The 26,549-nt window shown below is 38.8% G+C and overlaps 1 protein-coding gene and 1 pseudogene across 26 annotated transcripts; one reads left to right on the top strand and one right to left on the bottom strand.

Moving 5' to 3' along the window:
* Window positions 1-1,204: 1,204 nt before the first annotated feature.
* Window positions 1,205-25,843, bottom strand: LOC148420569 (uncharacterized). Of its 25 annotated transcripts, none has more exons than XM_088421221.1 (12): window positions 25,189-25,843; window positions 24,813-25,002; window positions 23,912-24,301; window positions 7,931-9,026; window positions 7,626-7,804; window positions 7,497-7,567; window positions 5,462-7,397; window positions 4,262-4,895; window positions 4,092-4,156; window positions 3,162-3,253; window positions 1,912-2,645; window positions 1,779-1,831 (listed from the first exon to the last, which is right to left on the bottom strand). In XM_088421221.1, the coding sequence occupies exons 4-7, from the start codon at window positions 8,225-8,227 to the stop codon at window positions 7,384-7,386; spliced, it is 561 nt and encodes a 186-aa protein (XP_088277347.1). In that variant the 5' UTR covers window positions 8,228-9,026; window positions 23,912-24,301; window positions 24,813-25,002; window positions 25,189-25,843; the 3' UTR covers window positions 1,779-1,831; window positions 1,912-2,645; window positions 3,162-3,253; window positions 4,092-4,156; window positions 4,262-4,895; window positions 5,462-7,383. The 25 variants fall into 25 exon arrangements, 24 of the variants coding, with proteins under 24 accessions (XP_088277347.1, XP_088277358.1, XP_088277348.1 ...); XM_088421232.1 differs by lacking the exons at window positions 23,912-24,301; window positions 24,813-25,002; window positions 25,189-25,843 and adding an exon at window positions 19,348-19,419 and having other exon boundaries at window positions 5,462-6,390; window positions 6,685-6,786; window positions 7,006-7,397; XM_088421222.1 differs by lacking the exon at window positions 23,912-24,301.
* Window positions 21,451-23,173, top strand: LOC148420570 (uncharacterized; annotated as a pseudogene). The gene is made up of 3 exons (XR_015866381.1): window positions 21,451-21,584; window positions 21,690-21,942; window positions 22,044-23,173. The product of XR_015866381.1 is annotated as an uncharacterized LOC148420570 (transcript).
* Window positions 25,844-26,549: the final 706 nt, after the last annotated feature.

The raw sequence follows: 26,549 nt of genomic DNA, 5'->3' as shown, positions 1-26,549 counted from the left end.
GCTATTGCTCTTACAATGTTACAGTCACTGTGTCAGTCACGGTGTCAGTCACGGAGATGCTGATATGCTATTGGTCGATTAAGGTCACAGTCCTGGTCTCAGTCACGGAGATGCGGATATGCTATTGGCCAGCGTCACGTCAATCAGAGAAATGCCAATGTGCTATTGGCCGAACGCCTTCATCTAGCTTGATGGCACAGCCGGTCGGTGTGTTGTGAAGACTTTGCAAACTTTATCTGTTAGACATGGCTTCTAAAATTGCGAGTGGTGGTAAAGGAAGAAATAAGAGGATGATGACAATAGAAACGAAGCAGGAGATAATAAAAAAATACGGAGGCGCACGCATAGTTAACCTTGCTCGTGAGTATGGCCGAAACCGCTCGGCATTCTTCTAAGGGCAAGACTTTCCTTGCCAGGGGACGGACCTCGGTCAACAACAAAATGGAGAGGCTTCTTCTATTATGGATTAAAGTGAAGGAAATCGCCTGTGATATGTTCTCGTTTGAGAAAAGTTTTCATTTAAGAAAATAAATAAATTCTGCGGGTTGGTCTCTGCTCCCCTCCGCCTCCACCCAGCTCAAGTCACGTCGCCCCAAAGGTAAATGTCATTTTTCCTTTGTATATTTGTTTAATTTAACTGTACAGTAGATTGTTACTATTTTTTAATATGTGTATAAAGTCATGATGTTTTTACCTAAGGTTTTTGCACGCGTTGCACGCATTCACTAATTAACATAGGTTTGGATTTCCCGTCATACGAGCAATTCGAGTTACGAGCATAGCTGCTGAACGGATTAAGTTCGTAACACGGGGGTCCACTGTAGTTGTGTGATGTGAAGCAGTACATTATAGCTTCATGTGTCAAGAGTGAGAGATTGTATTTATGTTATGGAATATTAAGATGTTACATGAAACATTGTCTGTATCAACGGCAGTGGTTAGATTTTGGAGCTGATTTGTTCTCATTCCATAATTTGCTAGGGCTGCGATTGGCTGGCAACCAGTTGAGAGTGTCCCTCACCCACTGCCGAAGACAGCTGGCATAGACACCAGCAAGTGAGCGGTCCGCGTGAGGCTATGCGCCGACAAATAGATGGATGGATATAATTTGCGAGGGTAAAAGTTAACACAGGCAATAACAAATTGAGGTAGATGTGCCTCCCAGAATGCTTGTTTGATCTCAGAGATTTAACGGAATCATGAGTATGGTACATACAAATGTATTTAAACAAATGCATGAGTGAAAAGGTATTTCATAGAGCAACCTTTGCAGAGCACACAGATGATGGCAAAAATGTATCTATGGATACAGATCATGTAGGTTGGATTGGGGGACTAGGACTGTTCTTTTCAATGCAGGGACAACAGCGTAAGAACAGGAAAAGAGATTGCATTCTAAGGATAGGATGGCGTCATGGTCCTTGTAAACTCCTCAGCAAGGTCGCATGATGAAAAGATGAAGGAGGTGGTGAAGACTAAAGCTGTAAAAAGATAACGCTGCATTTAAAACACCACTTAATAGCAATTTGGCTACTCCTATTGGCGATTTACAAATGAATCGGCAGAAGTGGTGCTTGGTTGTCCGTGGTCTTCATGTTGTTGGCACTTGTTTTCTTTTTCTTCTTCATTTTTACTTTTTTTTTTGTCTCTTGGGGAAAAAGGAGAACACACGACAAAACTTCCATGATGCTGACATCATCTTTCATTTTCTACAATACAGTAAATTAGTATATCACACTCATGCCCAATCAAGTATCCAGTGACATGAATACACTCACATATTTGTTACTGTGATTCTGCTATAAACTGCTTGTGCACCCGAACAAAGAGCCTGTTAAAAAAGAAAGGAAATATTTTTACAACATTTAATGGCTTTAGGAAAAAAGATAGGCTTAATGATTAGCAGTTTACCTTGAAGAGAGGAGATGTTCCAGATGACAACAGGTCCTTGAGCAAGCAGTACAATGGCTCATCAAAATCTTCTACTTGGTGGCAAACGTCCAGCTGTTGTTTGGATGAATGAAATGTGGAGCCACAGGAAACAAGTGGACAGCATCAGTCTACAATAACGAAACAAATCCGTTAAGGGGGTGAAAACAAAAGCTGAGAAAGATATCCACATTTTTTTAGCTGTAATTGACATAAATTACGGCAACTCTCTCCTTTCTCCTGAACAAAGGACCTGTTAGAAATACTGTAGATGGGACAAAAATTACTTATGATGAGCTACTTACCTTTTCCTACCAATAGAAAGAAAATGGTCTGTAGAAAGCACAAAACAGACGTGTTTTAATCCAGAGGGGAACTGCCACTGGACAAGCCTGATGATGTGTCATCAAAGCCTTTGACGCGGTGGTGATCTTCCACTCGTTCTTTGGATGAATGCAACATGTGGAGCCACAGGCAACAAGTGGAAAACATCGGTCTCCAAAAAAGAAACAAAATACACTGAGGAGGTGACAACAAAAGCTGATAGAGATATGCACATTTTTAGTTTTAACTGAAATAAATCACAGCAATTTACACCAGAATGAGGACAACTCCTGCTTGATTGCTAGCTCTTTCTCCTGAACAAAGAACCCGTTTTCTTTTCTTTGGATGAATGCAATGTGTGGAGCCACAGGCAACATGGGGAACACATAGGCCTGCAAATAAGAAACACATTCAGGGGGTGAGGACAAACTGCAAAAGAGAGGCGAACCTATAGTTTGTTTTAACTCTTTTAGTGCCAAGCGTTATCGGAAAAGGAAACCTCGAGAGAGCCAGTGTATTTTGCATTTTCAATCATCTTTCACGGCCAACAGAATATTGTATACTATGTCTATGTAAATATGTAAATGTAAAAAAAAAATGAAAATATTAATATATCACATGAAAGATTGACTACCATTCCTTTGAATGCATGTTCAGTTGACAATAGTTATGTTTTATATGTAAAAACACTGTTATCTAGTGGTCACATTTTATCACAACAGAGCTTACAGAACTTATTTTAGATAAGCATTAGTAGTCAAGAGTGTATTCTCATTATGAGTGTATTCTCCAGAAGAACATACTTATAACTTTATTATTTAGTTATTATTGTGATTACTATTATTAAAGGGTAGAATTCTTGTCCATGGCACTGAAAGCATTAACTGACACAGTTCACGGCAACTTACACTGGAATGAAGAGAAGTCCTTGCTTGTCTGCCACCCTGGTTTTCAAGTCAGTGCTCCACGATGTATATTTATGGGCACCGATCATTTTAATCTGGGGGGAAAAAAAAGGAATTCAGAACCATTGAGTACAAATATATAACATATATAAATAATAAATAAATATATATACAAAAGTAAAACAGACTTGGCTTTGTCTTACAATATATGTGTAAGATAAACTGACTGATTTAATAGTGCAACAGCTTTGCTTTATGTATTCTAATTGCTATTTTTCTGGCTGATTCATTAGTACAACAGCTTTGCTTCATGTATTCTAACTTACTTTTTCAGACACCACAGCGCCTCTTTGTCTCATATGTGTGTGTGTGTGTTAAAAACAATGTCAAGGTCAAGGCCTGAATCGCAAGTTATCTGCAAGTTCCGCCACGGTGCACAATGCTCATGTTGTGTGACGGTTGAATTGTGAGACCCCCACACCTCAGTAACAGTTTTTTAATAAAAAGACTGCAGTCCGAAAGCTCGGAGAGAGAGAGGGAAGAGAGACTTTGCAACGAGGCTGACATGGTCACGCTCTTTTTCGAGCTCTCCCCACTGCAGTGGTAAAACTTAATCTCTGACTCCTGTGTTGTTATTTACACCTCTCCTCGGGTCATTTGTGGGGTATCAAGCCCACTTCAAACCCAACAATATGTAAATATCCTTTCCATTTATATCTCTACAATGGCATGCCGTTTAAATTCATATGTCATGCGTAATGTCCAGTCATATGCACGTGCAATCAGAAAGTGACATGAAAAACGCACACAAGTGGCTTCTGTTCTAGTATTGACGTCTATTTCCTCTGAACAAATATCCTGATAAAATACACGGGCCAAAAATTATTTTACTGGCTTTAGAAAGGAAGACAGGTTGAATGATGAGCGACTTACCTTTTCCTACGAATAAAAGAAGACAGTCTGAAGAGAGCAGAAAACAGACTTGGTTTAATCCAGATCTACAAAATATAATCAAAATAGATGGTAGTGAGGACGACTGCTCCAAAAGATAGGCAGACCTACAATTGGTTTTAACTGACATACAGTAGTTCACAGTAACTTACACTGGAATTGTCACGTTTCTTGTCTTTTTAGTTTGTGTTGATTTGCAGACTGTCTCCTTCCTCCGCATTGGGCGGGGCCATCAGACACTCACACCTGTTGCGCATCTCGTCAGAGGGCTTTATAAGCTGGCCGGCACTTACAAACAAGCCTTTGCCGGGTTATCCCCTCGTCAAGCTCGCTTGCCGTCCCGTGAATCCCAGCGCTCTTGACCTCACGTCCCACCTTCTCGAGTCTTCTTGGTTTGTACTTTGTGCGTGTTATGTTTTACGGCTTGTGAACGATTTCTGTTGCTACTTTGTTTGCAGTCATCCCCCGTGGACTCACGTCCTCCTTGCTGCCCTTCTTCCCCGTGGACTTTAGATCCAGACGTTCTCGTCTCGCTTTGTGTTGGTACTTTGTGACTTTGGTTTGCTACTTTGCCTTCGGACTGTTTTTGTGTTTTTCTCACGCCTTGCGTGCTCCTTTTGTTAATAAACTCAGTAACTTCACCTCTCGTGCCTAGTTGGGGTCCATTCCCATTTGGGATCCGCGGGTTATTCGTGACAGGAATGAAGAGAAGTCCTGCTTGGCTGCCACCTTGGTTTACAAGTCAGTGCTCCTTGATGTATGTATTTGGGCACCCATTCTTCTACCCTGTGAGAAAAAGGGGAATACAATAGTGTCGAGTAGAAATTCGCATGCTGCAAAGGCGAGATGGGCTTGGCTCTTTCCAACATTTAAGTATAACCATTTCATTTTCTACAATGGTAGCACATTAAGATTATGTACACACATATCTATGCTCTCTATTATGAGATGAATCTACCATCTCTTCAGAACAACTAACCTGTTTAAAGTAGAGGAGAGTAAAATGACAACACTTACAGTTGACAAAAAAATATTTTATAGAGACTTACTTGGTCTGTTTTCTGCTGTCATTTCACGCTGACGATTATTACATTGTCAAAATTGTGAACAAAAATAATTCCACTAGACCCTCCCTCCCCAAAGATTTTTATACTTTCTCTGTACATTGTCTCTCCTCCTCACCTTCCACTCACCTTACACACACGTTAAACCGTCTTCGCAGCAGATTTCATCCTATCAAATGTCAACATATAATCCCACCACTCCCTCCCATCGACTTGACACTCCATCCTCCATTTATTATTATTATTTTTTTTTTCGTTGTCTCAAAATTTGACTCACCTCCTACTCACCTTCTCACACACACGCGTGACCATCATCACCCCGGATTTCATTCCATCACAGGTTAACATTAGGGCTCCATAACACGACAGGGACAACTCTTAATGTGCTAATTGGACATGACTCACCTTTCAGTGTGTAAAACACAGAAGACAGGGTTGTGATAGCTATATTATGTTCGCAGTACACCTGAATGAACAGCACACTGAGGTCGGGAGACAAAAATGAGGTCAAGCAGTGTGTTCTTGTCAGTGGTACCTGTATTTATGAGCTGTGTGTAACCCTTAGAGACTAACAGTTCCATATTGGGCTTGTATGAGTCTGAGAGTGCATCTTCATTGAAATCTCCACATACCAAGATCCGATGATGATCCATCACTTCCAGAGCGTACAACAACCTTTCCAACTTTGGCAAAAAAGAGCGCAGACTCTGTCCCGGAGGCCGGTACACAGCTGCAATGAACATATTGATGGGAGCTTCAAGTTTGACCACAACAAATTCAATATCAGTGACACCCTGGATGTAGATTGTTTTGTGTGCCGGAATGTGTTCTTTCACCCAAATACCTACACCGCTGCCACATTTCGTTGCCAACTTGTTCTTTGCCCCTTGGACAGGGGCGGCTTGTCTCGCCATTGTGCCAGTTCTTTGGTCTTTCTTGTAGTTGTCGGCATCGATGGTCACAATTTCCTCATGAAGCAGATTCAGCATATGAGAGTTATGCTCATTTACCTGTTTGTTTGTGGCAAAAACATGAAGAACTTCCTTCGGGCAGCGGTGTAAGTCATAGCCAGCAAAGCTCTGTCCACTTCCGACAGCTCATGGGACTTCTTTTTGACGCGAAGTCGGTTCAGTAGTTTGGCGAACGGAACGTCATCCTTCTGCCTCATGATTTCGGTCAGCGTGATCATTTCAAAGTTGTCGCGCCAGTGGTCCAGTCTGGTGGGATCGTAAACACCTAAAGGTTTGGACTGTCTCACAGGAGGTAGCTGATAGAAATCCCCGACAGCGATAACGGACATGCCACCAAATGGTAAATTGATTCCTTTGATTTGCTTCAACCGGGCGTCGACATATGCAAAGAGGTCTTTCGACACCATGGAAGTCTCGTCGATGATGAGAATTTCAGCGAGCGATAGCTCCGCTCTCACTTCGTCCAGTTTGTTGCCCAGGCCATGATACGGGGGTTTGAGGCTTCTTGGCAGTTTCAGTAGGCAGTGTAAAAAGTCATACCTGAAATGTTGAAGGCCGCGGTGCCAGTGAAGGCTGCAAGAATGACCGTTTGTTTGGAAATGTCCGCTTCCTCAGCCAGTCTGCGCAGTATTTTTGTAGCCTCTGCGTGAATACATTTGATTAAATGTGACTTCCCCATTCCGGCGCCACCATTGATGTAATAGAAGAACTGCCGTGGTTTTAAGCCACACACACGTCGTATGCACCAATCTCTGACCAGGTAGAAGGCACACGCTTGCGTTCGGTTAAGGGTCCGATATATGTCGCGCAAAACAGCCGGATCGATGCGGCGGCTTCCGTCGCGATGGACATTTCCGTTACCTCGGACCTGACATTGTAGTCTGGTACGTTTTCCTCCGCGTCACCAGGATCATCCCTCGCATTAATTTCCTCGATGCACTCGAGTCTTTGCAGTTCGCTTTCAGGCGCTAGCTGACACCACTCGTTGAAGACTATTCCGCTTTCATCCACCTCTCGGATGGCGTTGTCAACATCTCTGCGTCACCGGGATCATCCCTCGCATTGATTTCCTCGATGCACTCGAGTCTTTGCAGTTCTCTTTCGGGCGCTAGCTGACACCACTCGTTGAAGACTATTCCGCTTTCCTCCACCTCTCGGATGGCGTTGTCAACATCTTTGCTGTGCTTCTCATCGTTCTTTCTCTTCCGGTCGACAATTTGCACAACGGCCTCTGGATGCTCAGCAGCCGGCAACTGTACAAAGGCATGGTCTTGAAACAACTTGTATGTAGGACTGCATGAACCTTTCAACACCTCTGCAGCGCTCATGTGCAAAACTCAAAAACCTCTTACCTCTTTGGTTCTGGACTTCAACTGGCAGTCGGCACGATGAGGCAGATAGAGCTTGAGAATGGATTTTTTTCCTGTGAAAATTTACAGTATTTGATGACGGCGTGTTTACCTGTTCTTTTTTGGACATACCCCATGTCGTTCAGCAGGGGGAAAACATTTCCGCCTTTAGCTTGCTTGCCGTACACGATTCCGCAGGTTGAGGCAAAATCAGCCAAGCACTTCACTTCAAATTCCTCTGTTTGAGGTCTGCCCTTATACTTTTCCGGCAAGCCGGTCATCCACACTTCAACGGACTCCTGCGTTTGGCCCTCAAGGTAAGAGAGGGGATAACTCATTTTCAGCGCATTGTCACTGGTTTGTACAAAAACCACACTGCAGGACGCTTGCTTCATATGGAGGCCACATTCGCGTGCGACGCACTCTTGTACACTCACCTCTTTTTTCTTTGAGTACACTTGCATGATTTGTTTCATTTCATCGCTCTCGTTGACATTTTCGCTGCGGGAGTTCACAATCACCGATTTCAGGTACTGGCTCAGGCCGTGTTCAGCTTTGCTGATGTAGCTGCAGATGTAGGTAATGCAGGAATAAGCGTTCAGAATGTACCGAATGTCCATATTTGCATCCCAAGCAAGAAGCAGGTGTCGATTGTAGTTGTTCACCCAGCAGTCTTTGGGCTCTCGCTTGAGCACGACAGAGGTCTTTGCGGCAATTGAGTACAAACCTTCCATGTACTCATCACTGGTGAGCTCGCACTTAGCCAGTAGCTGCGGCAAAGTCAGAGAGGCCGTTTCCGGTTCGTTCAGCAACTTTTGCAAATCAACAAGCTTGGGGTTTGGCGCCGACCACTTCTACTTCTCTGGATTTTCTCCATCACACTCTTCACGTCTCATGATCATGGTTCTCTCGCACGGCTGCTTGAGGAAACCAAAACGGCACTGCGCGCCGGGTGCTTTGATGCACGTCTTTGAATGAGACTTATTTTGCATCTGAACCTCTGTGACTTTTTGATGCAGTTTGGGTTCCTTTTCCAGGTTGGGCAGCTCAGCGGAAATGTAGCGCGACACAAAATCGCAGATTTCTTGATCTGAGGCCTCCTCAAAGATGGGGGCGCCTTCAACCCAAATGATGCAATGGATGTGCAGACTTCCTCTGTGCTGAGACTCCAATCTGTAAAAGTAGTCGACCACTTTTCCAATGGGTTGCGCCGGAGAACAGAGCTTCCACACGTTTGTCAAACATGCGCATCGTTGTCATCGTATTGCTGCGGAGAATTTCACACTTTGTGGCCCAGTCGTGGTGAGCGAAAATCACCCGTTCACCTTTTTGCGCTTTGATGGCGGTGATGACTTCTTCCCAACGCATTTCAACAGTGGAGAATGTGCAGAAGAACGTGGGTGTGCCTAGCTGCCGAATCATGGCAAAAAGGTCCTTGAGACATTTCTCCCAAAAGGCCGGGGTGCCCCTTAACGGGACCATGAAGCGGACGGCGTCTTTGCTGTGTATCAGTTTTTCAACTTCCCGTTTGTCCTGCAACATAGCATTGTTTATTTGCCGACTGTCTCTGGTAAAAGGTTTACCTTTACGTAGCTGTATTCTTATGCTTGATGTGGCCTGGTGGATTTCAGTCACAAACTGAGCAAAGAACAAGTAGTTAATGTCTCTGGCAAAACGTTCATCCACACAAGACAGTCGCAGTAAATCATCTGTTGGTGTTAGTTATATACAGTTTCATATGTACTGTAATTGTATGCTTTTATTTGATGTTAACCAAGTGATGCATCCTCAAAACACATATGAAGATTTTTTGCACAAAATCATCTGTTGGTGTTAGCTATATACAGTTTCATATGTACTGTAACTGTATGGTTTTATTTGATGTTAAGCAAGTGATGCATTCTTGAACGGACATCACCATCTAATGCAAAGGTGAGCTGTACCTATCAGTTCAAAAATGGTGTGCCATCAGGAACTACAGACATCCAGGTACTTTAGCGAGAGCATTTGCAATTGCACAAATCACATCGCCGTCAACATTAAAGACAAATTTTAGCTTCTAAGCAGACCTTAACGTTTATGCAATACACATCTTTTAACCTTTTTGGTATGAATAAAACATGTTCATTTTCACATTAGTTTATTTAAGGTTTTCTCCAATAGTTTCAAAAAATATATTTTACTAATTTATAAAATTAACAATAATGAAATTCAGGTTATCCATACCAATGCCAAAAAGTCCACTTACCAAAAATCTAACAATTAGCCAACAGAGAAATAATTAAATGTACTTTTTATTTACTGTCTTTTATTTAGCTGTTAATGTATACACTGTAACATGTTTCGCATACCCCTACTAATGCCAAAAACAGCATGCTGATGGATGTGTGAATATGTGTGTGTGCTTATGTGTGTGTGTGTGTGTGTGTGTGTGGGGGGATGATGTACAAGACTTCAAGAGCAAAAAACGAGACACTGACTGGAACCTACTTATATCTAATATATCTAATATTTGTCGCAAAGTCAAGCGTTCAACTGCTAAAAAGGAGATGCCTAACAGTTATATGTACTCCGGGATTACATGACGCATTTAAAAAAAAATTTAAAAAAAAAAACGATTTTGAAAGTGGCATGTATGCAAAAAAGTGCTATGAAGAGTATTTTTAAAATATGCATATATTTTTGAGAAACACACCGGAATTACATTTAAAAAAATTATAATCTAATAGCTACTCAACCCCATTATCCCAAAAAGCCTTATTAGAATGATTTGACCAACGTTCTTTTGTCTTCTTCATATATGGCTATTACATTTGAAGTCCGGTGACAAACAAGACAGTTAAGATGAGCCTGACAGATATGTGCTGTTCTCCGACTTAAGTAAAGTTGGCAAGATATTGGCAGATTCGGACTTTCGCGATCAATACCTCTCAGATAAAACGTCGTCGAAACACCAAAGTCGCCTTTATGCCTCCTTCGTAACACAGACTACCAGCTACAATGTCAAAAAAAGACATTTGTAAAATATTTAAACCGTTTCTTTCGGTGAAAAGACGCAATTGAGCTCTATGAGCAGCAGAGGCTGGGCGAGCGCGCAAGGGACAGTCTGCAAATTACTAGATGAGGAGGGGGAAAAAAACAATAACGCCACAATTTGTGATTATGAATTCAACGAACAAATCAAAGACATTAACATAATCATATTGGGACAGTGCTTTTGAATAAAAAAAGCGTTTGTTTAATTTTGGATAATTTGTGTACTTAAAAATCATTAATAAACTGTATATTCATCTATAGCTCCAATATTGTTTAATATAAGGAGTCCAAAATCACTGGGCATTCATGACATTTTCATGATCGCACTACGACACTCGTTTTTTAAATGAATTCTTTTGATAAATTTTGGGGCTTTATTTTAAATGCTTGTTAATCATTTATACCCTCAAAAAGAATCAGTGGCTCCCCTTTTTGAGTTGGGGTAAACCCTCCTAAATCACTACAACCATCAATAAAGTACTCCCAATTATGCAACAACTGCTGGTTTTCTAATAAATTCCTTTGCCTAATTTTAAGGATTTTTTAAATGCATATTGACCATAATTTACCAATATATTGATCAATAGCTCTGCTGTTGGTTGAGTTAGGGACTCCAAAATCACCACAGACAACAGTGACACCCCACGCCTTATGCTACATTCTTAGGTTTTCAAATAAATCCCTCTGCAAAATTTTAAGGATTTTTTTATGATTACTGATCAATATTTACCAATATATTGATCAATAGCTCTGAGTTTGGTTGGGTTAAAGACTCCAAAGTCACCCCACACATCAGTGACACCCCTCCCCTTATGCTACATCCTCTGGTTTTCAAAAAAATCCCTCTGCCTAATTTTAAGGATGTTTTTTATGATTATTGATCAATAATTACCCATATATTGATCAATAGCTCTGCTGTTGGTTGGGTTAGGGACTCCAAAATCACCACACACATCAGTGGCATCCTTACCCTTAGGCTACATCCTCTGGTTTTCAAATAAAGCCCTCTGCCTAATTTTAAGGAATTTTTTATAGTTATTGATCAATAATTACCCATATATTGATCAATAGCTCTGCTGTTGATTGGGTTAGGGACTCCAAACTCACCAAACACATTAGTGACATTCCTACCCTTATGCTACAACCTCTGGTTTTCAAATAAATCCCTCTGCCTAATTTTAAGGATTTTTTTATGATTATTGATCAATAATGACCCATATATTGATCAATAGCTCTGCTGTTGGTTGGGTTAGGGACTCCAAAATCACCACACACATCAGTGGCATCCTTACCCTTAGGCTACATCCTCTGGTTTTCAAATAAAGCCCTCTGCCTAATTTTAAGGAATTTTTTATAGTTATTGATCAATAATTACCCATATATTGATCAATAGCTCTGCTGTTGATTGGGTTAGGGACTCCAAACCCACCAAACACATTAGTGACATCCCTACCCTTATGCTACAACCTCTGGTTTTCAAATAAATCCCTCTGCCTAATTTTAAGGATTTTTTTTATGATTATTGATCAATATTTACCCATATATTGATCAATAGCTCTGCTGTTGATTGGGTTAGGGACTCCAAACTCACCAAACACATTAGGTTCATCCCTACCCTGATGCTACATCCTCTGGTTTTCAAATAAATCCCTCTGCCTAATTTTAAGGATTGCTTTATGATTATTGGTCAATATTTACCCATATATTGATCAATAGCTCTGCTGTTGATTGGGTTAGGGACTCCAAACTCACCAAACACATTAGGGACATCCCTACCCTTATGCTACATCCTCTGGTTTTCAAATAAATCCCTCTGCCTAATTTTAAGGATTTTTTTTGTTTATTGATCAATATTTATCAATATATTGATCAATAGCTCTGCTGTTGGTTGGGTTAGAGACTCCAAAATCACGGCACACAACAGTGGCTTACCTCCCCTTAGGCTACATTCTCTGGATTTCAAATAATACCCTCTGCCTAATTTTAAGGATTTTTTTTATGACTATTGATCAATATTTACACATATATTGATCAATAGCTCTGAGTTTGGTTGGGTTAGGGATTCCAAAATCACCACACACATCGATGACATCCCTCTCCTTATGCTACATCCTCTGGTTTTCAAATATATCCCTCTGCCTAATTTTAAGGATTTTTTTATGATTATTGATCAATAATTACCCATATATTGATCAATAGCTCTGCTGTTGGTTGGGTTAGGGACTACAAAATCACCACACACATCAGTGGCATCCCTCCCATGAGGCTACATTTCCTGGTTTTGAAATAAGTCCCTCTGCCTAATTTTAAGGAATATTTGATCATTATTGATCAATATTTACCCATATATTGATCAATAGCTCTGCTGTTGGTTGGGTTAGGGACTCCAAAGTCACCCCACACATCAGTGACATCCATCCCCTTATGCTACATCCTCTGGTTTACAAATAAATCCCTCTGCCTAATTTTAAGGATTTTTTTATGATTATTGATCAATAATTACCCATATATTGATCAATAGCTCTGCTGTTGATTGGGTTAGGGATTCCAAAATCACCAAACACATTAGTGGCATCCTCACCCTTAGGCTACAATTTCTGGTTTTCAAAAAAAATCCCTCTGCCTAATTTTAAGGAATTTTTTATGGTTATTGATCAATATTTACCCATATATTGATCAATAGCTCTGCTGTTGGTTGGGTTAGGGACTCCAAAGTCACCCCACACATCAGCGACATCCCTCCCCTTATGCTACATCCTCTGGTTTACAAAAAAATCCCTCTGCCTAATTTTAAGGATTTTTTTATGATTCTTGATCAATAATTACCCATATATTGATCAATAGCTCTGCTGTTGGTTGGGTTAGAGATTCCAAAAACACCACACAACTCGGTGACAACCTTCCCCTTATGCTACATTCTCTGGTTTTCAAATAAATCTCTTTTCCAAGTTTTAAGGATTTTTTTTATGGTTATTGATCAATATTTATCCATATATTGATCAATAGCTCTGTTGTTGATTGGGTTAGGGACTCCAAACTCACCTAACACATTAGTGACATCACTCCTCTTATGCTACATCCTCTGGTTTTCAAATAAATCCCTTTGCCTAATTTTAAGGAATATTTTATCATTATTGATCAATATTTACCCATATATTGATCAATAGCTCTGCTGTTGGTTGGGTTAGGGACTCCAAAATCACAAAACACATTAGTGACATCCCTACCCTTATGCTACAAGCTCTGGTTTTCAAATAAATCCCTCTGCCTAATTTTAAGGATTTTAAGGATGGGTAAATATTGATCAATAATCATAAATAAAACTCTTAAAATTAGGCAGAGGGATTTTTTTGAAAACCAAAGAATGTAGCATAAGGGGAGGGGTGTCACTGATGTGTGTGATGATTTTGGGGTCCCTTACCCCACCAAACTCAGAGCTATTGATCAATATATTAGTAAATATTGATCAATAATAGTAAATAATTCCTTAAAATTAGACAAAGAGATTAATCTTAAAACCGGGGAATGTAGCATAAAGGGGTGGGATACCACCGATGTGTTTGGTGATTTTGGAGTCCCTAACCCAACCAACAGCAAAGCTATTGATCAGTATATGAGTAAATATTGCTCAATATTAATAAAAAAAAAAATCCTTAAAAATAGGCAGAGGGATTTATTTGAAAACTAAAGAATGTAGCATGAAGGGAGGAATGTCATTGATGTTTTTGGGGAATTTGGAGTCTCTAACTCAACTAACAGCAAAGTTATTGATCAATATATTGATACATATTGATCAATAATCATAAAAAAATCCTTAAAATAAGGCAGAGGGATTTATTTGAAAACCAGAGGTTGTAGCATAAGGGTAGGGATGTCCCTAATGTGTTTGGTGATTTTGGAGTCCCTAACCCACTCAACAGCAGAGCTATTGATCAATATATGGGTAAATATTGATCCATAATCATAAAAAAATCCTTAAAATTAGGCAGAGGGACTAATTTCAAAACCAGGAAATGTAGCCTAATGGGAGGGATGCCACTGATGTGTGTGGTGATTTTGTAGTCCCTAACCCAACCAACAGCCGAGCTATTGATCAATATATGTGTAAATATTGATTAATAATAATAAAATATTCTTTAAAAATAGGCAGAGGGAATTATTTGAAAACCAGAGAATGTAGCATAAGGCTAGGGATGCCACTGATGTGTGTGTTGATTTTGGAGTCTCTAACCTGACCAACAGCAGAGCTATTGATCAATATATGGGTAAATATTAATCAATAATATAAAAAAAATCCTTAAAATCTGGCAAAGAGATTTATTTGAAAACCAGAGAATGTAGCCTAATGGGAGAGATGCCACTGATGTGTGTGGTGATTTTGGAGTCCCTAACCAAACCAAACTCAGAGCTATTGATCAATATATTGGTAAATATTGATCAGTAATCATAAAAAAATCCTTAAAATTTGGCAGAGGTTTTTTTTTTTAAACCAGCGAATGTAGCATAGGGGGAGGGATGTCACTAATGTGTTTGGTGAGTTTGGAGTCCCTAACCCAATCAACAGCAGAGCTATTGATCAATATATGGGTAAATATTGATCATTAATCATAAAAAATATCTTAAAATTAGGCAGAGGGATATATATGAAAACCAGAGGATGTAGCATAAGGAGAGGGATGTCATCGATGTGTGTGGTGATTTTGGGGTCCTTAACTCAACCAAACTCAGAGCTACTGATCAATATATTTGTAAATATTGATCAATAATAGTAAAAAAAAATCTTAAAATTAGGCAAAGAGATTAATCTGAAAACCAGGGAATGTAGCATAAGGGATGGGATACCACCGATGTGTTTGGTGATTTTGGAGTCCCTAACCCAACCAACAGCAGAGCTATTGATCAATATATGGGTAATTATTGATCAATAATCATAAAAAAAATCCTTAAAATTAGGCAGAGGGATATATTTGAAAACCAGAGAATGTAGCATAAGGAGAGAGATGTCATTGATGTGTGGGGTGACTTTGGAGTCCCTAACCCAACCAACAGCAGAGCTATTGATCAATATATGGGTAAATATTGACCAATAATGATAAAATATTCCTTAAAATTAGGCAGAGGGTCTATTTTCAAAACCAGGAAATGTAGCCTAATAGGAGGGATGCCACTGATGTGTGTGGTGATTTTGTAGTCCCTAGCCCAACCAACAGCAGAGCTATTGATCAATATATGGTTAATTATTGATCAATAATCATAAAAAAATCCTTAAAATTAGGCAGAGGGATTTATTTGAAAACAAGAGGATGTAGCATAAGGGGAGGGATGTCACTGATGTGTGGGGTGATTTTGGAGTCTTTAACGCAACCAAACTCAGAGCTATTGATCAATATATTGGTAAATATTGATCAGTAATCATAAAAAAAATCCTTAAAATTTGGCAGAGGGATTTATTAGAAAACCAGCGAATGTAGCATAGGGGGAGGGGTGTCACTGATGTGTGTGGTGATTTTGGAGTCCCTAACCCAATTAACAGCCGAGCTATTGATCAATATATGGGTAAATATTGATCAATAATGACAAAATATTCCTTAAATTTAGGCAAAGGGAATTATTTGAAAACCAGAGAATGTAGCCTAAGGGTAAGGATGCCACTGATGTGTGTGGTGATTTTGGAGTCCCTAACCCAACCAACAGCAGAGCTATTGATCAATATATGGTTAAATATTGATCAATAATCATAAATAAAATCCTTAAAATTTGGCAGAGGGATTTATTAGAAAACCAGCAAATGTAGCATAGGGGGAGGGGTGTCACTGATGTGTGTGGTCATTTTGGAGTCCCTAACACAACCAACAGCAGAGCTATTGATCAATATATTGATACATATTGATCAATAAATTAAAAAAAATTCTTAAAAATAGGAAGAGGGCTTTATTTCAAAATCAGTAAATGTAGCCTAAGGGGAGGGATGCCACTGATGTGTGTGGTGATTTTGGAGTCCCTAACACAACCAACAGCAGAGCTATTGATCAATATATGGTTAAATATTGATCAATAATCATAAATAAAATCCTTAAAATTAGGCAGAGGGATTTATTTGAAAACCAGAGGATGTAGCATAAGGGGAGGGATGTCACTGATGTTTGGGGTGACTTTGGAGTCTTTAACCCTACCAAACTCAGAGCTATTGATCAATATATGTGTATATATTGATCAGTAATCATAAAAAAATCCTTAAAATTAGGCAGAGGGACTTATTTGAAAACCAGGCAATGTAGCGTAAGAAGAAAGATGTCACTGATGTGTGTGGTGATTTTGGAATCCCTAACCCAACCAACAGCAGAGCTATTGATCAATATATGGTTAAATATTGATCAATAATGATAAAATATTCCTTAAAATCAAGCAAAGGGATTTATTTGAAATCCAGAGGATGTAGCATAAGGGAAGGGATGTCACTGATGTGTTTGGTGATTTTGGAGTCCCTAAATCAATCAACAGCCGAGTTATTGATCAATTTATGGGTAAATATTGATCAATAATGATAAAATATTCCTTAAAATTAGGCAAAGAGATTTATTTAAAAACCAGAGAATGTAGCCTAAGGGTAGGGATGCCACTGATGTGTGTGGTCATTTTGGAGTCCCTAACCCAACCAACAGCAGAGCTATTGATCAATATATTGATACATATTGATCAATAAATTAAAAAAAATTCTTAAAAATAGGAAGAGGGCTTTATTTCAAAATCAGTAAATGTAGCCTAAGGGGAGGGATGCCACTGATGTGTGTGGTGATTTTGGAGTCCCTAACACAACCAACAGCAGAGCTATTGATCAATATATGGTTAAATATTGAACAATAATCATAAATAAAATCCTTAAAATTGGGCAGAGGGATTTATTTGAAAACCAGAGGATGTAGCATAAGGGGAGGGATGTCACTGATTTGTGTGGTAATTTTGGAGTCTCTAACTCAACCGACAGCAGAGCTATTGATCAATATATTGGCAAATTATGGTCAATATGCATTTAAAAAAATTCTTAAAATTAGGCAAAGGAATTTATTAGAAAACCAGCAGTTGTTGGATAATTGGGAGTACTTCATTGATGGTGTAGTGATTTAGGAGTGTTTACCCCAACTCAAAAAGGGGAGCCACTGATTCATTTGAGGGTATAAATGATTAACAAGCATTTAAAATAAATCCCCCAAATTTATCAAAATAATTTATTTAAAAAACGAGTGTTGTAGTGTGATCATGAAAATGTCATGAATGTGCCCAGTGATTTTGGACTCCTTATATTAAACAGTATTGGAGCTATAGATGGATATTCAGTTTATTAATGATTTTTAAGTACAAACATTGTCCAAAATTAAACAAACGCTTTTTTTTATCCAAAAGCACTGTCTCAATATGATTATGTTAATGTCTTTGATGTGTTCGTTGAATTCATAATCACAAATTGTGGCGTTATTGTTTTTTCCCCCTCCTCATCTAGTATTTTGCAGACGGTCCCTTGCGCGCTCACCCAGCCTCTGCTGCTCATAGAGATCAATTGCGTCTTTTCACCGAAAGAAACGGTTTAAATATTTTACAAATGTCTTTTTTTGACATTGTAGCTGGTAGTCCGTGTTATGAAGGAGGTATAAAGGCGACTTTGGTGTTTCGACGACGTTTTGTCTGAGAGGTACTGATCGCGAAAGTCCGAATCTGCCAATATCTTGCCAACTTTACTTAAGTTGTTCTCCGTTTCTACTCACAGTTGTCAGAAATACTTCAGACATTGAGTTCAAGGCAGCAAGACTTTTTAAAAAATATCTTTCACAAAATTAAACATGCATATCTAATATCACATGTGTTTAAGACGACAATTGAATTGGCACAATGACAACGATGACAAGTTAGGGTATTGACGATTTTTGTTCAACCGTCACTTCTTCTATAAAATTATGGTTGTGTCATTTAATTTTGCACTGTTTTTTCATTTAGTTATGTGCTGTACATTCCACCGAACGAAATATTTTATAATTAGGTTTAATCGTTTTTACAGCAAATTACTTAAGGATGTGTAAGTAATTAATAATGAATGAGAAAGAACGTCTACATTTTGTCTTGCTGATATTTATTAAAGCCATACAATTACATCTGTAAATAGAAGATTGTAGATAACGATAATGGCAGCAAAATTACGTTAGATAAGCAAGCATGTGAAAATAATAATAACGATAATAACAATAATAACAATAGTGGGGGAAATTCTAGGGGAATTTAGTGATAGCTGAATTTGAATATATTTCACAGCACACGTAGCATTAGTATACTAGCGAACAAACACGTAATGAACAAATTATAATGTAATTAATAATACTCAAAATAGTGAAAACAAAGTGATGGAAGAACATAGAGGCTACTTTTTTTAACACCAACTAAGTACACCACTAATTGGAGAAAGTAAAGTTAATTACAACATTTATTTTTACGACAACTAAGTACACCACTAACTTAGTGTTGTTGTTCATTATTGCGTAACGAAAAATAATGAAATAATGATTAAAATAAATGATAATGAAAACAACGTTTTATTCATAAAAGTAGAAGATGGTGGCGGTCGATGTATTGCATTAAGTAAGCAATCAGGTTACTACATTATATTACCGCAACATAACTAGTCAAATGCGTCATCAAATTAGCACACGTAGCACACGTGTCGGCATACTATAGGACGAAAAAACTTAGCGAACAAAGTTGAAGTAATAATGACTAAATATGACAACAATTACAAATATTAATATCGCAACAGTTTAGACAACTTACTTACTTCACGGTACCCACGGGAAGAGCTAAACCGGAAGAGCAAGTGCACGGAGGTCAGCCCTTGGGTTACTTTCGCTGACACTTGGAAACGAAGTTTATTTTGGAAACGTCTTTGGAGTGTTGCTATGCAAAAAAAATTTTTAACAATATATTATTTAGATTTGTTGCCGGTAGTGAGGGGCAAATTGAACTAAGACTTGAACTTGTGAATCAATAGGGCCGTAAATGTTATGAGCGCGGGTCCGAAATTAGAGCTGTGATGTCCCACTCTTCCTAAACAGTCCTCTACCACAAACTGACACAGGGAGTTCGCTTTTTTAATCTACAGTATTTGTTTAATGTTGTGTTGTACTGAATCTGATGGTTTGTAGCCCACAGGATCGTGAAATATTTATTGCCATGTACTGCATTGTATCAGTAATAAAGAATTTAGAAAAAAAAGAAAGAAAAAATAAGCTGTCATTTCAACTATCGCGTGAGCAGCGTCGACATCCATGACTGGGCCGAGTACGGCAACTACAATTCTCTTGTCAAAAAAAATCACCAAGTGGGACGATGTATCGTATGGAGGACCAAAAGTGCCAAAATTCAATAAATAAATGTACCATTCAATCATTAAATATAAGTGTCATTAAATAATTAAAAGTGTCATTAATTAATTAAAAGTGTCATTAATTAAATAAATGTTTAAATAATTTAAACGTTTCATTGAAATAATTAAACATTTATTTCATTAATGACATTTAATTATTTTATGACACATTTATTTAATTAATGACACATTTAATTATGTAATGACACATTTATTTAATTAATGACACATTTAATTATTTATTGACACTTATATTTAATGACACGCTGTTGCTACGTTTCATCCTTTACTTATCTGTCAAGCTCTCGCGTCATAGTTTAATGGGCGGGTCCTACACCTGATTGGTTACCCTGCTTTGTCTTGCAAGGGTAACCAATCAGATGTTAGGACCCGCCCACCCATCAAATTTGACGGGAGAGGTTGACAGTTTAGCAAAGTATGAAACACGGCCAGTTTTCAGCTATTTCTCTATCTGTCATTCGGCAATCTGTCAACCTCCCTCGTCAATTTAGTGGGCGGGCCCAAAGCCCGTTAACTCAAATCATGTCCAATCCATTACTTCGACCTGAAGAGGTTGGAAACATGGCGGATGCGATGACAGAGGACCTTCGTGATCTTTCACGACAGTTAGGTCGAGATATTTCAGACCTTGCTGAAAATGTGGAGGCAGGGCCTGTAGAAAACGATTTTACTCAACGAAAAGTGAAGGAATTTATTGAAGTTGCTGGACTTATTTCTGCACTTTCCGTTTCCGACATTGACCCAAGAGTGACTGCAATTTTAGAGGAAGTACAGTAGAGGTTCACAGGTCCCCGAGCACGACACACAAATGGATCGGGACGTTTGGCGTTTGATATACCAATTGCAGTTCTGGAAAATTACGTACTTTGTGGATTATCAACAAGTCAAATTGCAGCGACGTTCGGAGTCTCAAAGAGGACAGTCAGGAGACTCATGAAGCAAGCCAGTTTGAGGTAAGTGTACTACATTCACAAGTTGTCAACTTATTCAGCGATCTCATCCACGTTTAGTGCCATATTTCTTTATTATCGGTAATGTATTTTGTGTAGATAGAGAGATCTCTCTTCAACGATGAACGACAAGGAACTGGACCGCATTGTAAGTGAAGTCCACATCCAAATTCCGGCTACAAGTTCATGCGTGGCCATCTGAATGCAAGAGGTGTGCGTGTTCCAAGTGAGTAAAACGATATGAGCAATGTTTTAATTCGTTTTAAAGTATTGCTTCTTTGAAATCAATTAGGGAGCCTAGCTGATTTCATGCATCTGGGATTTTATCTGCAATCTGCTGAAATTTAAGTTAGCAACTTGATTTGTTTCTGTCGTGTGTTGAATAACTTTTATTTTGAAGGCTTTGGCTTTGCTGCACTGAAACTGTTTTACACACATGACTGTATATTTGTTACTTATAACCTGACCATTGCTTCAAAAAAGGATACCTTAAGAAATCCCAGAGGTCAATTTTATTTTCCTTCTGTCAATCTCAAGGCTGCAATAGTCTTTACGCAGAGTCGATGCAGAGGGAATTCAAATGAGACGGCTCAGGTTGCATGTTTCAAGACGACGACAGTATTCTGTTCCAGGCCCAAATTCTTTATGGCATATAGATGGGAACCATATACTAATCAGGTCAGTGATCGTATTCAGTAATCTGTACATCTTTCTGTAGTTAATATTGAATACGATATGCTTTACCATAAACTTTTTTTTTGTCTGTTCACAACTGCCTGACAGGTGGAGATTTGTTGTCCTTGGCGGGGTGGATGGATTCAGTCGTTTAGTGGTCTATTTGACTGTGGCTGGCAATAACAGAGCTTGTACAGTCTTACATAGAAAGTTTCATAGCTGCTGTTAATCAGTATGGGCTGCCTTCAAGAGTCAGATCTGATAAAGGGGGAGAGAATGCAGATGTGGCAGAGTTCATGATCAGGAGCAGGGATACTGACAGGAATTCACACATCACAGGCAGAAGTGTCCATAACCAGCGGTAAATACACATTTGGATCACAATATCACCAGATGAGTGTATTTCTTTATAATGTCACTAAGAAATAATTTGATACATTGCCAATTTTATCCTAAGCACAGAATTGAAAGGATATGGAGAGACGTTTATCAGCATTCCCTGGACCTCTTCTATCAGATCTTCACTTCACTTGAAGCAAAGGGAACACTGAATCCAGACAACGAAGTTCATCTTTTTGGACTGCACCGGATCTTCCTTCCACAAATTCAGCAAAGCCTGAACTCTTTCCAAGATGCTTGGAACTGTCATGGCCTTAGAACTGAAAGGAACCAATCACCACAACAACTCTGGAGACGTTACAGAGAGCAAGGCCCGATGGCAGATCCTACTGAGGTTAAAGAAAGAGTTGTACCTTTTTGATATAGAATTCATTATGAGAGGGGACAAAACCTTTGAGAATGGCCTATCACACACAGAAAGCAGCACCCCAGGTTATGTCATTTTAAGAAGTCTAAATGGCCACTGTTGGCTTAAAGAAAGAGGTTTAAAAATGTCAGCATGATGTACCTAGTGGAAGTAAAATAAAATAAGTAGTTCAAAAACTAAGGCTGGAGCTTCCATTGTCTGTTCAAAACAGGAAGTTTCAAAGCCTATGTTGAACAGAGTACCATTAGAAGGAGTAAAAAAAAAATACAACTGGGTCATGAAGCATCTTAAAGCCTTCTTTTCCCATCACTGCTAAATACCTCATGTCACCGGTTATAAATTCAAAATTGATCATATTCCTCGTCCTTTCAGGTTGAAGCTACCTTTTGACAGCTGCAGTACTTCCAGAAATTGAACTTTAAGTATCTTTAATGAAGATACATGAACTCTCGTCACTGGTACACAGAATGGATAACATCAATGCTGTGTTCTTCACACTCAGATGAGTGATACAAAAATGTTTAAAAGATGGATAATAAAACAGATGCCAAAAACTGCATGGTATTTGTGTAGTTTCACTGATACAGAATTTGTGTCACTTAAACCTCCTGATCAGTGCATTCAATAACTTTTATCATTTAAACATTTCTCGTTCCCTGTCCTCCTCAGAGTCCCTTGCATCTATCTTCATTCTCAGTGGTTTCCCAAATGCATGTTTCCTTCACAAACTCTCTATGTAAACCTTGGTAGCTTGAGCTGGTTCCTTAATAAGCTCCCATTCTAGAAATAAATAAAAATGAAAATAAAGTAATAGATGTCAGAGAGACGTGTTGTGAGTTTGCAAGTTACATGAAACAGATATCTACTCGTTATCCATAAATATATGATTCATATTAATTAATGAAATGCCAAGTTAAAAAAGGAAGGAATTAGCTTTCAAACCAATAGGTTCAAAATAACTTATGAGCAAGGGAAAAAAAAAGACTAATTCCAATATTTATTTGATCACATTTTCAGGTTTGGTTAAAACAACCCAGATTAGGGGCGGCATGGCTTAGTGGTAGAGTGGTCGTCTCCCAGCCGAAAGGCCGTGGGTTCGATCCCCCGACCATCAAGACCATGTCTAAGTGTCCTTGAGCAAGACACTGAACCCCCGGTTGTTCCTGATGCTGCGTCATCAGTAGGTAAATGACTAGTTAGTGTAAAGCGCTTTGAGTACCTAAGGTAGAAAAGCGCTATATAAGTGAAAGTCCATTTACCAAAGTCCATTTGAGGCTGTCTTGTGTATCATTGAATGACTAAGTTCTCGAAATTACTTTTGTGCAAAACAACTCAGAAAATTATATCAAATTGGCCTAAATACTGGGTCAGTCCTTTTTTGACTTATAGTTGGCTTTTTTATTTAACCCAACCATTTGTTGAATGTAACATTCTGAAAAACAATATTTTTAACATACACTATAGTTGTGTTATAGTGCTAGTATAGATTTGTCTACATATGTTATTTTTCAATGAGACTCTTTTACACACAACTGGAGAGGAATTCTATTGTGATGATATAAACCTTCTTCTGTGTCCGTATGGTTCAGTGCCTCAGTGTTAGTCACTCCTGGTATGACTGCACTCTCCGCTGATGTTTCAGGCCTCTCTGGAACAGTCATTGACTGAGGCTGTCTCTCTGTCATTTTCACTTTGGCCTGCCTCTTGATGTGTTTTTGATTCCTCTGTTGATGTCCTTGAAATGTACAAAATATCTTCCTATTATCTTGATTGTGTGCTCGACACTCTTGAGACATTTGTTTCGGAACAAAAATAATATATACTAATCTTGCAGAATGGTAAAAAGCACCCAACCATTGCAGCTCAGTCTGTATACCTTCATTCCTGAAAAGGGAACTGCCTTTTCACAACTGAGGCAGGGGACTTCTGGTCCAGAGGCCTGTTGTGAGTGCTCCTAACGACAACAAAATAGTTTTAAATAATGATTATAAATGAACAGTAAACATTGCTTTGACTATTGAACATGAGTCTCTGTAAATATACGTAAGGCTGGAATGGTAGATCCTGCTGAAGTGGACATATGTAAATTGTAGCCTGTCCGATCATCGTTGATGGCTCTTTCAGGTAGGCAAGTGTGTATCCAGAGCTTGGACACGGAATCAATCCAAGGTTTCTGCTGCGAGTAAATCCCGCTATCTTTAAAAGTTCAAAACCTCCTCAGTTTTGGAGCTTTGGAAATACTTCAAACAGTTCAGATGTGACAACCATACTTTACTCATGCCCACTCACAACTGAGCACATAAAAAACATTATTCATGTTATGGACATTAAGCTGGAGTCAGATATTAATTTATCATGTGATTGACTTTGAATGAAATTTTGAATACATTTGCAATATTGTTGTTTGTTGTTTATTTTTTTTTCTTGGGTGGGGGGGATTTGGTATCGCTATGGTAACTACTGACCTGAAAATGTTAATTTTTGCTCCCCAAGTCCGGCAGCAAGAAGGTGAGCTTTCAAGGTCATATCTGGAACTTTATCTGCCTGGTGGTCAGACTTGTTTAGCCGATTTGAAATGCTGGTCTTCTCGGCCTTTTAACTCTATTCGCTCCAGCGGAATTACAGTATATGGCGCAAAAAGTCTTGCTACCTCGGCTGCAACAGAGAAATATGTCGCACCTTTATTTTCAAACTGGTGTGGTTCTGCCAGCAAACGAACAGCATTCGGCAAAATTACCGAGCGTTATGCTCGCCTAATTGATAGTCGTAATGAAACAACCAAATACATATATATTTTTAAAACGAATTCAAACGTGAAATAATAATGGATATTTGGCTTACCTTGGACGGGTGTTCTTGAGGGAGTAGCAGGTCTCTGCTGCTGCAACTGAGCCGCCATGGGAGGCTGAGTTTTGTGAAGTGCTTCTTCGATTAAATTTGATGCCTCTCTATGTAACTCTGTGCAACGTTTTGCCATTTTTCACTTCTCAAAACAATGGGACAAGCACGTGCACATGATGTATTCGGTCTTGAACTTTTTCTTGTTCGCCGTCGACTAATTATAATTAGGGATGACTACCAATCTAGGAGCATTTTCCGCCTCCTACCGGGCGTAAGATGACGATGATATTGATGTAGAAAATAAACCCGGCAAAGAATCGGTATAACAAGCGCTCAGCTGAACAAATGTTGTTGTTGTTATTATTATTATTATTATTATTATTATTATTATTATTATTATTATTATTATTATCAATAGGATTTTTCTTGATATTCCTTGAGACAGACAACCATGGGTTTAGTCGTTTGGTCTGACCATTCAAATAAATGTAAATGTTATCGTGCCATCCAACGTATTGGAGTACATTCATCCTCTAAGTCAATCTTCTCTGAAATTAATTTGTTTTGGCTTGAAGAGCGGGTAACCAATCAGGTGTTAGGACCCGCCCATTAAACTTTGACGAGCGAGCTTGACAGATAAGCAAAGGATGAAACCTAGCAACAGCGTATCATTAAATATAAGTGTCATTAAATAATTAAATGTGTCATTAATTAAATAAATGTGTCATTAAATAATTTAATGTGTCATTGATTAAATAAATGTCATTAATTAAGTCTGACAATTGTGGCTGAGCGACGAGCGCTAAACAAGCTGCTATCAATCATGGACAATCCAACACATCCACTACACAGCATCATCCACAGACAGAGGAGCTGCTTCAGTGACAGATTGCTGTCACTGTCCTGCTCCACGGACAGGCTGAGGAGATCATTCCTCCCCCATGCCATGAGGCTCTTCAACTCCACCCGGGGCAGTAAAAGCTCACATTAAACTCTAAACCTCATACTCTGCACTGCACTATTCACTTTATACAAGCACCTTAATTATACTTGCACTAGACTCCAACGATTCACACTATTCTGTTTACACTGTTAACAAGCACCTTAAGTATACTTCTGTACTGGACTTATGTGTATCTTGTGTATTTTATTTCTCATATTTTATATCTCGACTTGAGGATACTGCTGGAAATGTGAATTTCCCTACGGGGATGAATAAAGTATCTATCTATCTATCTATCTATCTATCTATCTATCTATCTATCTATCTATCTATCTATCTATCTATCTATCTATCTATCTATCTATCTATCTATCTATCTATCTATCTATCTATCTTAATTAAATAATTGTGTCAGTAA

Source organism: Hippichthys cyanospilos, chromosome 8 (assembly GCF_059441005.1).
Source record: "Hippichthys cyanospilos isolate Australia breed blue-spotted pipefish chromosome 8, RoL_Hcya_1.0, whole genome shotgun sequence".
NCBI lineage: Eukaryota > Metazoa > Chordata > Actinopteri > Syngnathiformes > Syngnathidae > Hippichthys > Hippichthys cyanospilos.
Note: the sequence above shows the minus strand (reverse complement) of the source record. Positions and strands in the feature narration are given on the sequence as shown.

Excerpts from the sequence above, each read along its gene's own strand:
- LOC148420569 (XM_088421221.1), bottom strand. The coding sequence starts at position 8,227 with ATGGAAGGTTTGTACTCAATTGCCGCAAAGACCTCTGTCGTGCTCAAG. Across the intron at positions 7,805-7,930 it reads TGTACTCAAAGAAAAAAGAG|GGCCAAACGCAGGAGTCCGT; the intron begins GTGAGTGTACAA and ends TCTTACCTTGAG. Across the intron at positions 7,568-7,625 it reads CCCCTGCTGAACGACATGGG|GAAAAAAATCCATTCTCAAG; the intron begins GTATGTCCAAAA and ends AAATTTTCACAG.